The sequence below is a fragment of the Sprattus sprattus genome (assembly GCF_963457725.1).
Source record: "Sprattus sprattus genome assembly, chromosome: 16".
NCBI lineage: Eukaryota > Metazoa > Chordata > Actinopteri > Clupeiformes > Clupeidae > Sprattus > Sprattus sprattus.
Genome location: NC_137914.1, coordinates 17,919,461 through 17,934,460, shown reverse-complemented (window position 1 = coordinate 17,934,460; position 15,000 = coordinate 17,919,461). Strand labels below are relative to the sequence as shown.

Below are 15,000 nucleotides of genomic sequence, written 5' to 3'. Positions count from 1 at the left end.
GATAAATCCTTTGTTTCCTTTCAGGCGGCAAAGTGTAGGGGCTGGGAAAAGCTGTCGCGCTTATTTCAATAACCATCATCGAGGGGATTGTGTTATGATTATGGCTGATAGAGGCATTCTTCCAGCCTGGACTTGCCAACACCTCCCCTTCCCCTCCTACCCCTCCACTCCCCTCCCCAGCCCCAGCCTCAGCACCCCGCTTCCAACAGCCTCTACCAAGGGCAACAAAGCCTCCATCAAAGCCCTGCTCAGTGCTCATTTGGCTCCTGTCAACGCCTTCAGACATCTTGTCACATTCTGAAGCTGGAGCATTTTTCTTCTTTCTCCTCTCAGCCCACAAAGTTCATCTGACAGCAAGCTCTCCCGAACAGTGATTAGGCTGGAGGAGTTTTGGTGCGGGCACGCGCCGAAGATTATCTGTCAGATTAGCTGGTCTTGGCCTGGGAGAGCTGGCGGCGGCCCCGCTCGTTCCCTCGCCCGCGTGGTCGTCTGCTCCGCTGAGGCGGTGGTCGGGCCCGGCACACACACATCAGTGCGATCAATGAGGAGCGATGTTGTGGTCTACGGGCATAACTGTCCGACACGGTCCCCCTGGGGAACTGTATTTCACATCGGACACTAATCCTGCTTATGTGTGATCTTTCCTCCCTTTCTCTCCCTCCCTCCCTCCCTCCCTCTCTCTTTCAGACCCATGCAAGGACTCCCAGAACAGCCTGAACTCGGCGTGCCGTGTGCAGCCTCGCACCCGCGAGCCCATGACCTACAGCCCGCCCGAGTCCTGCGCCCCCGACCCCCAGCCCCTGTGCGCCAGCGATGGACACACATACAAGAGCGACTGTGAGATGCAGCGCACCGCCATGCAGAAGGGCCTCGACCTCCGCAAGATCCACCCCGGCCACTGCAGGAGGCAGGGTGAGACCTAGGGCACCCATTTTTTTGGGGGGGGGGGGGTTCTCTCTCTTATCTATTGTTCTCTCTCTCTTCACTCACTCCCCCACTCCTCTTTGTCCCTCCTTTTCTATCCCTCTCTCTCTTGATGCGAAGATCCTTTTAGGTCCCTTTTTAGATTTGTTTTAGTCGAAGCAGCGCTAGTGATATGTAGGATAAATGAAGTCGGGCTAGTGCTGTCATGTCCACATGATACCAATCTCCTGAATCCAATTTTCCTGTCAGGAGCCATCAGGTGCATTGTGGTTCTACTGTATCTGCAGCCCACAGATGTGTAGATGCTATTGGGGTTGAGGAGTGATGTATCTGTGTGTGTGTGTGTGTGTGTGTGTGTGTGTGAGTGAGAGGGAGAGTGAGAGGGAGAGGGAGAGGGAGAGGGAGAGGGAGAGGGAGAGGGAGAGGGGGAGAGAGAGGGAGAGAGAGAGGGAGAGAGAGAAAGTGAGATCTTCTGTACACTGCATTGCTGTTGTGCGAATAGTGTCTCAATGTCTCCTTGTCTTGACCTGTATGTGAGATTGCAACTGGATGGTATTGAGTGTGTATAGGCTGTTGTTCTCTCGCAGTCATGTGATATGCTGAGTGTCTGTGCGCGAGTGTGTGTGTGTGTGTGTGTGCGTGTGTGTGTGTGTGTATGTGTGCATGTGTGTGTGTTTTGCAGCTGTGTGAGTGGAGAGGATAGTTATATGTGTCATGTGTCTTTTTGTAAGGGACATTTGTGCTTGTGTGTGTGTGTGTGTTTGTGTGCGGGTGTGTGTGCGTGCCTGCGTGTGTGTCTGTGTGTGTTTGTGGGATGGTGGGTGAGGCTGAAAACAGCTGTTGTTAATGAATGACTAAAGTGTCCCGGCTCCTCTATCATGCTTGGGAACAAGCTGTGTCCACAAGTAAGTAGTCATCTCCTTGTGACAAACACTTAAATCCCTGCCTCCAATAAGAATGTGTATGAGATGGGTGTGTGTGTGTTAATGCTTCTAAATTTGACTCTGCCTGTGCTGCATATGCTCATCTCTCTCTCTCTCTATTTCTCTCGTGTTTGTTTCTCATCACATCAAAAGCCGCACACTCTCGCCCCTGAAAAACTGATCGGCAGTCAGTTGCTGCTGCAGCCCAACTATAAATAGAAAGCAAAGGGAAAAAACAGTGGAGGTATCAGCCCTGCCTCCCTTAATGAGCTCCTGTCTCTCCAGTCTGTCACATCAGTTGTAACGCAGCAGTCCGGCTCAGATGACAGATCCGAGCGATCTGTAGCGCAGAAGAACATTCATGAAGTAAATGAGAGAACGTAGTAATTATATCATGGCGCAGCTCGACTATGACAGTTTAACAATGCTATGAGAGGTGGATGAAAGAGAGAGAGAGAGAGAAGTAAAGAGAGAGGGAGAAAGAAATGAGCTATCCCAACGTATCAGAATGGAATTAGATAATTGATTAAACAATCAAGGATGGTAATTAATTCAAAGCCCTAAGTGTATCAGTATGAAGAGGCTGATTGAATGAGCAAGTGAGGGAGAGAGAGAGATAAAGAGAGAGAGAGAGAGAGAGAGAGAGAGAGTCAGACCAGCCGTTACTCAGTTTGTTTCGCATTGGATTTGTTGTGCTGCATTATCTCTTCTGACGTGTGTGTGTATGTGTGTGTCTGCATTGTCTTGTCTCCAGAGGACTGCCGTGAGGAGTGCAAGTTCAACGCGGTGTGTGTGGTGGAGCTGATGGGCGCCCACTGTTCCTGTGAGCCCATCCAGTGTGACGGCACCTACAAGCCCATCTGCGGCAAAGATGGGAACACCTACGGCAATGACTGCGAACGCCGCCGCGCCGAATGCCAGGCCAAGGCTCCCATCCCCATCAAGCAGTCCGGGCCGTGCGGTGAGTGGTGCATCATGGGAGAGGACAGCCGGCGATGGCACTCCTGGTTACTAGGCTACAGCCTCTGATTATAAAATGTGGTTTTGTGTTTGTGTGTCTATGGATGTGTGTGTGTGTGTGTGTGTGAGAGAGTGAGAGAGAGGGGGAACAGTGAGTGGGAGGCATGTGCGAATGTACACATGTGTGAGAATATGTGTGTGTGAGAGTGGGTGTGTGTGTTCAAATGTGTTTGAATAAGTGAGTGTTCGTGTGTGAATATTTGTGTAAGCGAGCACAGTTGGTGATTTTCTGTCGGGGAGGGGAGCTGTCAGCTGGTGGTAGCCTTTGTGTGTGTGTGTGTGTGTGTATCTGTGTGTGTGTTTTTGAAGGTGCTCATTCTGCCCCATTTCCATGTCGTTAACGCTCTGCCATCACATGTGACACATGAAACACTGCCTTCATGTTTCATTCATGTCTCCCGGTCGCTCCACGCCCAGCTCCAGTCTTCCACGTCAACGGTTTTCCGTGCCCAAGTTTGTCTCGCCGTATTCTCTCTTGTCTCTGTGCCTCTTCTTTTTTCCTTTTTCTCCCCTTGCTTTTTTAAAACCCCTATTTTTTTCTGTTACAGTGCGTCAGTCTGTCTGTCTTTGTTCATGTGACGTCTGCACAGGGCCGCTGCTGGACACACCCCTCGTTGCCAGCCGGGGAGAGTTCAACCTTTGACCCTTTCTTGGGGGGGGGACTCTGAGCAGCTAAGGCGCAGTCCTGTGTCTGACCCTCCCCAATCCCCCAAACCCCCCCCTCTCTCTCTCTTGAAGTCTCCCCCAGGTGGACATTCAAGGGCCATTTGGTTGTCTGCGTTCTCTGTCTGCCCTCTCTCTCTGTCTCTCTCTCTGTCTGTCGGTCCTCCGGTCCTGTCTTTCTGTCTCTGTGTGTCCTCCCCCGCTCACCCCTCTTATCCTTCTTTCTCCCTCCTTTCTTTCTCTCTCTTTCTCTCTCTCTCTCTCTCTCTCTCTCTGCTTCTTTCTCTGTCTGTCCTGTCTAATGTAAATGTGAGTCTGTGTCTTCTGTGCTTTGACTTGCCCATCTCTCTGCAGCACTGTTGAGGGGGGAAAAGAAAGCGTCAGTGAGGTCGGAGAGCTCTTCTTCTACTGGGTGCTGTGTTTGTCTGGTTTAGTCTTATTCCTTCTTCTCCTCCTCCTCCCTCCCTCATTCCCTAAGCCCCCCCCCCCCCCCCCCCCCCCCTCCCAATCAGCCTGTCGCATGTGCATGTGGCTGTTCCTACCCTCCCCCACACACACACACGATCACACACCCCCCACACTCGCCATCCTGTCGCTGACGTCACCTCACCCTGTGCCCACAGGAAGTTGAAGCTAGCGCCAGGCGTGCTGAGCTGGGGCCTGGCCACCTCACACCCACACATGCATGCATGCTGACACACACACACACACACACACACACACACACTCACACACAGTGGCACACACTGGCACACTGGCCACGCCAAGCAGCCATCAGGCACGAGCAGCGATCTTCAAACAAGCCGGGGATTTACCCACCCTAAGACTTTGAGTCGACTCTGCCACAGGGGAGCGCCCAGCACAGATCCAGTTACTATAGTTAGCAGAGTCGGAAAGGAGTCTCAGCCTGGGCGCTAGCGGTATCAGACGCCGATTCAGGCCGGTGAGGTAATACTGATGCTGGAATGCCGCGGCAACCAGCCGGCATGGCTTCGGAAGGGCAACTCATTAGCATTGTTCTCGCGTCTTGTGTCGGTGAGATGCATAAATTATCATGCAAAATGGCAGCTTTATGTGTGTGTGTATTTTTTTTTCTTCTTTTCTTTATTTCATTATATCTGACAAAGTAAACGGCTCCGTCCTTTCCCAACGTTGCCTATGGCGAGTTACAGTATGTTTATTTAATACATTTATTTACATTTGCATATTTTGCAGAAAACAGCCAGCAAAACACCTTTCGGATTTAATTAAACATCAAAAGGTTCCGTGCACAGGCTCACCAGGGCTGTTTGTTTTTAGTCCGATGGGGGGGGGGGGGGGGGGGGGTGGGGATAAGGGAGGGTTGAGGGGGGGTGGGGGGGCAGTCAGGAGGGAGCTCACAAGCTTTGGACACCTTCACAAAGTTTTGATGTTTAATTATAGAGCTCTATAGCGACTTTTCTTCCTCCCCTCCGCTCTTCCACAAACACCTCACCCTCCTTCATATGAGGTCTGTGTCTGTACGGAAGTGGACAGAGAAAATTAGACAGAAAGAAAAGGTCTGACAAATATTGACCACAGTATTGACCAACAGTTATAACATCTCTATTATACGCTTTAGTACAAGAGTTCAAAATAACTCTCAGGACTAAATGTTATATCATGAGCATAGAAGACTTTAGCATTCAATGATGATATACTCATCTGACGTGCCAGAAGGCAGAGAAGCCGAAAAACAGTCACTTTGCCATGTACTGAATATCAACATAATAAGTGACCTGTGTCTGCAGAGAATCATTGCCAAGCACATTTATGAGTTCATGAATGATAAATACTTCAGTCAGAGCGAGAGGCAGCAGGATAGAGAAAAATAGAGAGAGCGAGTGAGAGATAGGGTAAAGTGAGAGAGAGAGAAAAGAGGGGGAGAGAGAGTAAGAGAAGGGAGAGAGAGGTATAGATAGCGGAGTAAACTCAGGGATTGTGAGCTTCAGACCCTTCTTTAGAAGCCCCTGTGATCCATAGGCGTGACAAAGCCCATTTCTGCCCCAGTGGGGAGCGCCTAAATGGACTCGCGCTCACGCAGAGATCGATAGAGTCGGCGAGGCGCACTGTCCAGCCGGGGGGGGGGGGGGGGGGGGGGGGTCACCGCGCTGAGGTTTGATCTCGGCTGCCGAGGAGGATGAGGCCATCTCATCTATGCAGGGGCCCCAGAGGACGGGGGGATGGATTTCACTCCACTCCATGTCAACAAGCAACGAGGCAGACGAAATGTTTTGAAAAATTTCGTCATTCGAGAGGTCCAAGGGAGAGTAGTCCGATATTGATATACAGAGAATCTAAACTGACTGACTGAGAGAGAGAAAGAGAAAGAGAGAGAGAGAGATAGAGAAATGTACAAAACAGGAATGGGTCTCCTTACTGCATGAGTTCTCTAAATAAAAGAAATAACACTGGAGCCGAAAACACTCTCCCTCAGGGTAGAGCATGTGTGTGTTTCTGTGCTTATTGACATCTGATCTGATCTGATGCCATTCTTGTGTACCAGTGCTAAGAGACTGTGCTTGTGTACTCCACCTGAGCAGAGGCTACTTGTCACTCACTCTGATCCGCTAAGCCATCCGCGCTCCGTTTGATAGCGACTCCCGAGTTCAGGGAGTGACAGGATTTGAGATTTGGGGCGAGAGCCAGATAATGCCGTGTCAGACCCATCACCAGAAGCCCCTTCTTAGAAAAACTCACACCGTATCGATCAACCCTGCATACAAGGAGGTGCCAGTGGAGCTCATAAACTTCAAGTCAGACGGCTTCCCCTCTTGATTGACAGCTCCGGCCACATCTTTCCCTCTATAAACCCCCATCCCTGTGTCCACCCCCACAACTGCTCTGAACACACCCTAAGCGCTTTGTCCTTAATACCCCTTGCCCCTCCCCCCCCCCCAAGCCCCCCTATATGTCATGTGACCTCCTTACCCCTCCCGAGTATTTATAATGTAGCTGTCAGCTTGGGTTATGATGATAAGACACGAGGACTGGGGGTGCTGCATGGATAAGGCCCTGTGAGGTTGATAAAAGCTGCCCATGTGACACGCCAGAGCTCTCGCTCTGCTACAGCCTCATGAATGTTTGAGTGTGAGGCGACACAAAGAGAGTGTTGTAGAGGCCAGGACCTGCTGGGTGACAGTGACAGATATTGACTGGTAGGTGTGGTGCAATGGATATGCACACACTCATACAGTATCAGTGATCAAAGAGCATTAACATTTAGCCTACCGATTTTTTAAATGTCGATTTAACACACACTATAACCGTCAGAGCCTGACATAAGTGCCGTCGATAACCCAAACACGTGAGGTGAGATGGGTTTGTCAGGGTTGCTCTGCCAGTAGTGCAGATATTGCTCCGGTTTAGTGTGTGTGTGTGTGCACATCTGTTTGTGTATGTGTGTCTGTGCGTGTGCGTGTGCGTGTGCGTGTGCGTGTGAGTGTGCATGTGCGCGTGTGTATGTGTATGTGTCTGTGTGTGTGTGTGTGTGTGTGTGTGTGTGTGTGTACTCCCCCCAGGGTCTGACTCATATAGGTTAGATCAAATGGGAAAGCTATCGTCATACAGCCTGAATACAGTACGAGAGGAAAAGGGGGAGAAAAGAAAAACAAAAAGGAAAGATACGCCGGAGGTGACAAGGCACCCTGATTAATATGTATCATTAGCATGTTTACTTGATTAGCATCTCTGTGAGATATGACACCGCGGTGATTACCCGCTCAAAAAAAACAAGAAAACAACAACAAAAAAAAAACACAATATTAAGTTAAGCACCCATTGAACTTTTCAGAGCCGGAAGAGATGTTTAGTAACTAATGAGGCCGGTTACATGAGGGCTGAGATCTATTTAGCGCGACCCTCCGCCGAGCTGTGTGTCTATGAGGGGTGAGGAATGTAGGTCAGACTGCCTCAGACGAGGCCCTCACTAGACTAGGTTACACGCCTTTGTGTGTGTGCGTGTGTGTGTGCGACTGTATTTATATGTGTGCTTCTTGTGTGTGTCATTGTTCAACATTATATGTGGCGCATGTTTTCCCTTGTGCTTTCCCCCACACCTGCTAAGCCTGGGTTTGTTCTTCCTCCTCCTCTTCTTCTTTCTCCTCCTCCACCTTCTCCTCTTCCTCTCTGTGGCCTGTATGCTTTGATGCTTCTCTGCCCCCTGCCTCTCAGCCTCTATGTTCTACGCACAAATATGTGTACTGTATGTGTGTGTGTGTTTATGCGTGTGTGTGTGTGTGTGCGTGTGTGTTCTCCACATGAGAGAGGGGGGCTCATGTTGGTATTTCTCATGTTTGTCTCATGTGTGTGTTTTTCTTAAATGCCCTCTTTCATTCATTTTTCCCCTCCCTCCCTCCCTCTGTTCGCCTCCAGTTCTTTCTCTCTTAGTGCCTCTTATGGTTTCAAGGTAGTCGACCTCATCTCGTCTTTTTGCGGTGCGCCCGCCAAAGACAAAACTAAGTTCCTCGTTTAAATTCATAGCGCGGCCAGGGAGAGTCCCTCGCAGCCATTATGTGCTGATAAGTGTTCCCGCGGAAACCGAGCACTGCCTCTGGGGGATTCCTCCCAGTGTAATGCTAATATTTCCACTACCCTTGCGCCTCTCTCCTACACGCTAATAAATGTTTCACCCGGAGCGAAAGAGAGAGGGTTTGTGTGTGTGTGTGTGTGTGTGTGTGTGTCTGTGTGTGTGTGTGTGTGTGTGTATGTGTGTGTGCACATACACTCATTTATAGGCCTGGCATGGCTTGGGTAGAGATCGCCTATCTGAAGCATTAAGTCCCTCCCCTGTTGGTTGGCCGCATCCAAGTGAGAGCTGGATTGTCTGGAGTCTCGTCTGCGAGAGGGTCGGGAGCATTTACATTACTCCTCTCACAGCACAGAGATAATCCTAAAATGGAGTAGGAGGAGGACGTTGGGCAGATGAAATCTCCATATGCATGAGTGAAGCATTTTCTGTATTCACATTCACGCATGTCATACATCAGTGACAACTGGGATCCATTCTGTGCCCGACACTTCATTTCACAAAAAGTGGGTGATCACCAGCCCCTGCCGAGCTGCATTTCACTTGCGGTATTGGCCAGAGTAAATTCTTGAATCCTTGGTAGCTTGTCTAAGCTTTTTTTTTTTTGTTTAAGTCCAAGCTAATCGTAGATAGAGAATAAAAAGCCTTTTGAATGGGAGACAGGCGTCAGAGGTGTTTCGTGAACCCTTGGTTACGCATCTGTAGGCTTTGGGAGTGCCACCATGACAACTGCTCGGGCTGTCAGTGGTTCAAATCCCCTTTGGGGACGCTATCTCTATTTCAGAGTTCTGAGCTAATTAAAGCAGAGAAGACAGAGAATGAGGAAGAGAGAGGGAGAGAGAGAGATAGAGAGGAATGTGTGTGAGGCGATGACAAAGCGCAGGCGTTCGGCAACACTTCACAGAACATGAGGACACAGCCGAGGGGAAGCACTGGTGGCAGAAATACTGTGTGTGTGTGTGTGTGTGTATGGGTGTGTGTATGGGTGTGTGTGTGTGTGTGTGTGTCTGTGTGTGTGTGTGTGAGTGAGTTTTTCCCACCTACAGCCCTGACGTAAGGGAGCTATTTGTGTCTCCGTTCTAACGCCTGTCCCAGAATGCACTTAATCTCCCTCAAAAGTCTCACACAAACATATACACAAACTCATTCACATACAAACATACAAACACACACACTCACACACACACACACACACACACAGACTCTTACACTCACACGCATCCTTATTCACAGAGACACCTTCTCATTAGCACCGCTTGTTTCTCAGTTCGGGTGTGGGTCGCCTTTTTTCTTTTCGCATCTGCCACACTTTTTCAATCACTCTTCCACAAAGAATGAGTAAGCCACAGTTTCTTATCTTGTGCAAATGAACCCTGAAAACATCAAAGGTATTTTCCTCTTCCCTTCTTCGTCATCTTTGTCGTCGTCGCCTTCCTTCTCCTCTCCCTCTCTCCCTCACACACCGTCAGTCCCGTCGAGGCATATGGCTGTCAGCCGTCTGCAGCTGGAGTCCTTGAAGATGCTATGCAGACCTCCGGGATAGCAGCCCTGCTATTTCAAAGTGCTCCACTGTCTCCCAAAAATGAAAATGAGAGAGAGAGAGAGCGATAGAGAGAGAGAGAAAGGCTTCTCTCTTTTTTACAGAAAGAATATGCAAGCCATCTCAATTACCAAAACGAACGAAGCGCTTCTGGAAGTTTCAGAGCATGTGTAATCGCGTGTGCGCTTGAGATTATTTCACAGAGAACCCCTCAAGTTTTCTTCGTTTTTCTTTTTTTTTCTTTTTCCTCCCCTTTCTCCCCTTTCTTTCTTTCTTTCTTTCTTTCGTTTGACTTCATAATTCTGGAGGAATTGTTTCCCTCCAGACTCCAGACGTGGGGGGGGGATAAAATAGAAGCAGTGATGAGAAAGAAAGAACGTGTTGGAGAGAAAGAAGGTTCTTTCATCTTGGGTTTGACGAGGAGAAAACAAAAGGAGAAGGAGGGACAAAGCGTTATCGGAGTCTGCAGTTGCATTTTAAGGAACCGGGCCCTGGGAAATGGGTCATTGAACCTTACGGAAGGCCACGCAAGCCTACTGATGAGTGTTCATCATACTCTCTTCTGCACACACAAACAAGAAACACATACGCACACAGCCACACATAAATACACACACACACACCCACACACACAGTCCCAAGCCCGACATTAGACGCACAGATGCAGGGAGAAGATCAGTGAGCGAAAAAAAATGTCTTTGAAGCCCTTGCACGAAAAAATAAATAAAAAAATCGTTTACATATTTATGCGCCAATTCAAAGCACTTTTCACGCTTTTTTCCCTCAACACGGAAATCAATAGCCGCGTTCCGCCACTTGAGCCGAAACATTCTCATTTCAGAAAATGAGAGCCTGTCTTCTCGCCCATTCCAAGCTCCTTGGGATGTGTTAAACAGAGCCGGCACTGCTGTGCAGCTGCCGTGGTTTAGGGGTGACCGCTGCCGATCTCGGCGCAGGCTTTTTTTTGTTACTCTCCTGGTTTAGAATTATAAACAAAAAAAAACATGCTTAAAATCTTTGCCCTTTAAAGTGTCCTCTGAGTTGTTAGGAAGGGGTTTGGGGAGGGGGAGGGGGGGGGTTGGAGCCTTGGAGCCTTGGGATTTTGGCTGATTTCTTGGGGATGGAGCTTGAAGAGCAGCTCCTGATGGAGCAGAACATAGAGCCGAAAGCAGGGCTCTCTGGAGAGTCTTAAGATGCAGCGGGCGCGCTCTCATTCCTCCCTGGTGCCACAGTCCCCTGCAGAGACTTAGCCCAGACCCACTCCAGCTGGGGGAGTGAGGGAAGTGGTTAGACTGGGGTTAGAGGTGGGGTTGATGTTGTGTGTGTATGTCTGTGTGTATGTGTATTGCAGGCTAAGGCTTGCTCACAGCAGGCAAAGTACAGTGTGAATAAATCCCAAATAACACCGCACTCCTGCGAACCACTCCGCATGTCATTCGATGAGTCGCTGACAAAGGACCTGACACCAGGCAATTGTCACTCACTGCGGGTTATCTGTCAGCCTGCCGCTGTTATTGGAAGATGGAGGTGGTGTCTGCGAGCCCCGGCATTGGTGGTGCGGGGTTATCGGCGGCGGCATTTGTGATTCTGCAGGGTGATTTATTCGGCAGTCACTCCCGGCGCTGCTTGGCGGTGTCGAACGCACGCCCGTGTTGGTAATGATGCCCAGGCGTTTAAGCAGAGCAGTCAGCATGATGGCGTCTAATCCCAACATAATTACAGTAATGACAGCCCGACAGGATGCGCGTGTGTGTGAGAGTGTGTGAGTGTGTGCGGCAGGGAGCACACGTTCCGATAAAAACGCAATGGGGGGTGGGGTAGGAGCAGAATCCCGCAACTCCCCATGTGCATATTGGCGCTCACATACACACACACACACACACACTCACACATTCATACAGTGCACCCTCATTTCCTCTCATTCAGCCAGCAAACTTAGGATCAAATGCTTTTTAGCCGTCTTTCCTCTTTTAAGCTCTTAAGAAAGTGCAGACACACAACATACGCCTTGCATTCCTGCCATGCAGGGCATACTAATGAGACCCTTTCCCTACCCTTTCTCCCTTCTGGAGATATATGTATCGGTGTGTGTGTGTGTGTGTTTGTGTGTGTGTGTGTGTGTGTGTGTGTGTGTGTTTGTGTGTGTTTGACTGGAGGGATTGGGTCATGTCATCTCCTGGGGCCCTCGTTTTCACTGAGCATCGAGCATTTTGCTTACTCTACCTCGTCAGAGGGCTACGGCTAATCCCCGGCATGAAGAATTTATCATGGTGGAGGGGAAGGGCCTCTGAAGCCACGGCTCCCCAGAAACGGTGCTCCTCTTCTGGCTCCGTGCTGACCCACTTCCTCTCGCTCCCTGGCAGCCGGCAACAGCGTGGCATCTCTTTCAGACCTTGGGGCTGCTGCTAACTGCAGAGCTTAATTAAGTTCCAACACAGTGGCCAGACAGAGAGACACGGAGAGACACAGGGAAAAACTGGGAGAGAGTGAGAGAGAGAGAGAGAGAGAGAGAGAGAGAGAGAGAGAGAGAGAGAGAGAGAGGAGCCGCAGTTCTTCTGATGTTCATATTTCATATCTGTCTGGCTCAAGAGCATTGGTGTTCTGAATTATTAAGCAAAGAGATCCCTTTTTTCTTCTTCCAAGCTGTTTTCTCTACTCTCTCTCCCTCTATCTCCCTCCCTCTTTCTTTCTCTCTCTCTCTCTCTCCCTCCCTGTGTCCCTCTATTTCTCTCTCCCTCCCTAATTTGCTCTCATTTTCTCAGTTCTCACTATCCCTAAAAAAAAAAACCCTCTTCCCTCCCTCACTAAGGGAGCTGTGCTTGGCAGACGCACCAGCCTGCCAGCCTGCATGGTTTCGCGTTGAGATGCAAATGGTGATATTTCAGCTGAAAGCCAAAGCCCCAGCAGCAGCGAGTGTCTCTGTTTACAGAAGTGTGACAGTCAGGTCCCTCCAGCAGAGAGCTTGGGCTTTCTGGCTAATAAACAGAACAGTCAGAAGGTCAAGACTCGCCTCGCAGCCCACCTGAGACCCAGACCTCAGTGAGCGAGCAGGGAGAGAGAAATGAACGAGCAGGGAGCGAGAAGTGAGCAAGCAGTGAGCAAGCAGTGAGCAAGCAGTGAGCAAGCAGTGAGCAAGCAGTGAGCAAGCAGTGAGCGATCGTTCAGTCTGCCCTAGCTAATGTACGAGACACTGTGAGAGGAACGGAATGGTGTAGATGTATGAAGTTACAATGCCTGTGTCCCCCTTTAACCAATGACAAACCCCAGAAAACCATCATTCCTCCCCTCCCTTCTCCCCCTCCTTCATTAACTCTCTTCTACCCTCTCCGTCTCTCTTCTTTGCCCCCCACCTCCCCCATTCCCTTCCTTGTTTGTGTCATTGCTGACGTTCGTGCCTGTGTTTCTCTTGCTTCGGTGGCAGACCTGAACGTGCCCAGCCCGTGCGTGAAGAAGGAGTGTGAGTTCGGCGCGGTGTGCGTGGTGCAGAACGGCAAACCGGTGTGCGAGTGCCCCGAGGCGTGCCCCCAGGTGCGCGACCCCGTGTGCGGGAACGACGGCCACACCTACGGCAGCCCCTGCGAGATGCGTGCCATGGGTTGTGCCCTGTCGCGGGAGATCAAAATCCAGCACAAAGGACCCTGTGGTGAGTTCTACAACCTAACCCCCCCCCCCACACACACACACACACACACACACACACATTTACATGGACATAAACCTACACTCATGCACACAACAGAGTGGCATATGGCATATGGATATGCATGCATATTACACCGCCTCCTCACTTGCAATCACCCACCCACACACTCGCCCACACTCTCTCTCTCTCTCTCTCTCTCTCTCTCTCTCTCTCTCTCTCTCTCTCTCTCTCTCTCTCTCTTTATCTCTCTCTCTCTCTCTCTATCTCTCCACCTCATTCACAAACACACACACAGTTGGTGGTTTCTCTCAGTCTTTATCAGTCTCTCTCTGTCCCTCTCTTTCCCTCTGACTTGTACACTTTCATTCTTGAAACGCTTGGCTTTCAGGCTCTCTACCAAGACATTCTGAGAGTGCATTACAATCCTTCACTCAACCACCTCAACCCCGCAACTTTCCTGTGTGCGTGTTGTTTTTTATTCTTTTTTAAATTTTTTAAAGTTGTTGCACTTCAGCTTTGAAAATCACCACCTTGCCCCAGAATGGTTGTTTGCGTGACTCACAGTTTGCTGCCGTCAGTCAGTGCCTTTGGATCTTTCCACTGACTGACTGACTGGCACACGTGGTTCATAAAACGCATTGGGTGAATCAATGGCCATACGGCACACCCTCTCCTACAAAAAAAAAAAACAGCATCCCAATCGTGTCCCCGAGGGCCATGATCTTCAAGCGAGGAGGGCAGCGCACATCCGTTTTCTGATCATCGACCACCCCCGCCCCTCAGTCACAATCCATACCGCTTCGTGAAAACCTTCGAGAAGCGACTCGCTGTGTTCCCACTCAAAGCCTTTGAGAAGACAGAGCGTGTGAGCTGTCAGGGAGTGGAGGAGAAGCCTTCTGTACCGTCAGCGTTTTGCATCGTGCATGCGTATGCCATTTGTGCTTTATGGCAAAGCATCTCTAGCCGCTGTGAAATGACTCAAGGGCACTGGCAGACAGTGGTGTTCTCAACCCCGCACTATTGTTTGCACTTTTGTCATGCAGTTGCTCCATGTCATATCAAAGCTGGGGGGAACAAATAACAGGCACACTGTGTGTGTGTGTGTGTGTGTGTGTGTGTGTGTGTGTGTGTGTGTGTGTGTGTGTGTGTGTGTGTGTGTGTGTGTGTGTGTGTGTGTGTGTGTGTGTGTGTGTGTGTGTGTGAGAGTGCTTGGTTTAAAAGTTGTTCCAGTCGACAGGATTAGCGTTAGCTAAAGTCACAATAAACACATGAGGGCCTAATTTCATTGATAGGCAACGTGGCTGGCAACACACCACTCATGACTGTAAGTTTAATTTAATAACTTGGCAAAATACTTTAGCTAATTTCATTACCCAAGCAAGATTCTAAAAAACATTGGTGGATCAGCGCAATGCTGGGGTGTGTCTGTCTACAGATGTGAGAGTTCCCTGGAAAACTCTTCTCTTCTAATGTAAACCGCTCCAATAGCGACCGGAAATGTGTTGTTTGCTCTATTTTAGAACAATTACATTAATAAGGTATGGTCGAATCGTTGTTATTGGCTGATAAAGAATGACTTCATTGCCACATCCACTAATTACTCAACGTCTTTATGGTTGATTGTGGCCTACTTCGTGTTAATGAAATTAGCATGTACAGGTATCCCCGCCTATTCTCACTGCAAGGATGCTGATACGCACTAGCATGCTGATGTGCATTCGTGGTGCTTGTTCCCCGGTGA

General features: G+C 49.7%; 1 protein-coding gene across 1 annotated transcript in view; it reads left to right on the top strand.

Moving 5' to 3' along the window:
• Nucleotides 1-15,000, top strand: part of agrn (agrin) — a gene marked incomplete at its 5' end in the record, with an annotated part of 200,835 nt that overhangs the window by 126,639 nt on the left and 59,196 nt on the right. The window contains 2 exon segments of the mRNA XM_080853360.1: nucleotides 688-912; nucleotides 2,602-2,808. Coding sequence (XP_080709486.1) covers nucleotides 688-912; nucleotides 2,602-2,808 — 432 coding nt within the window.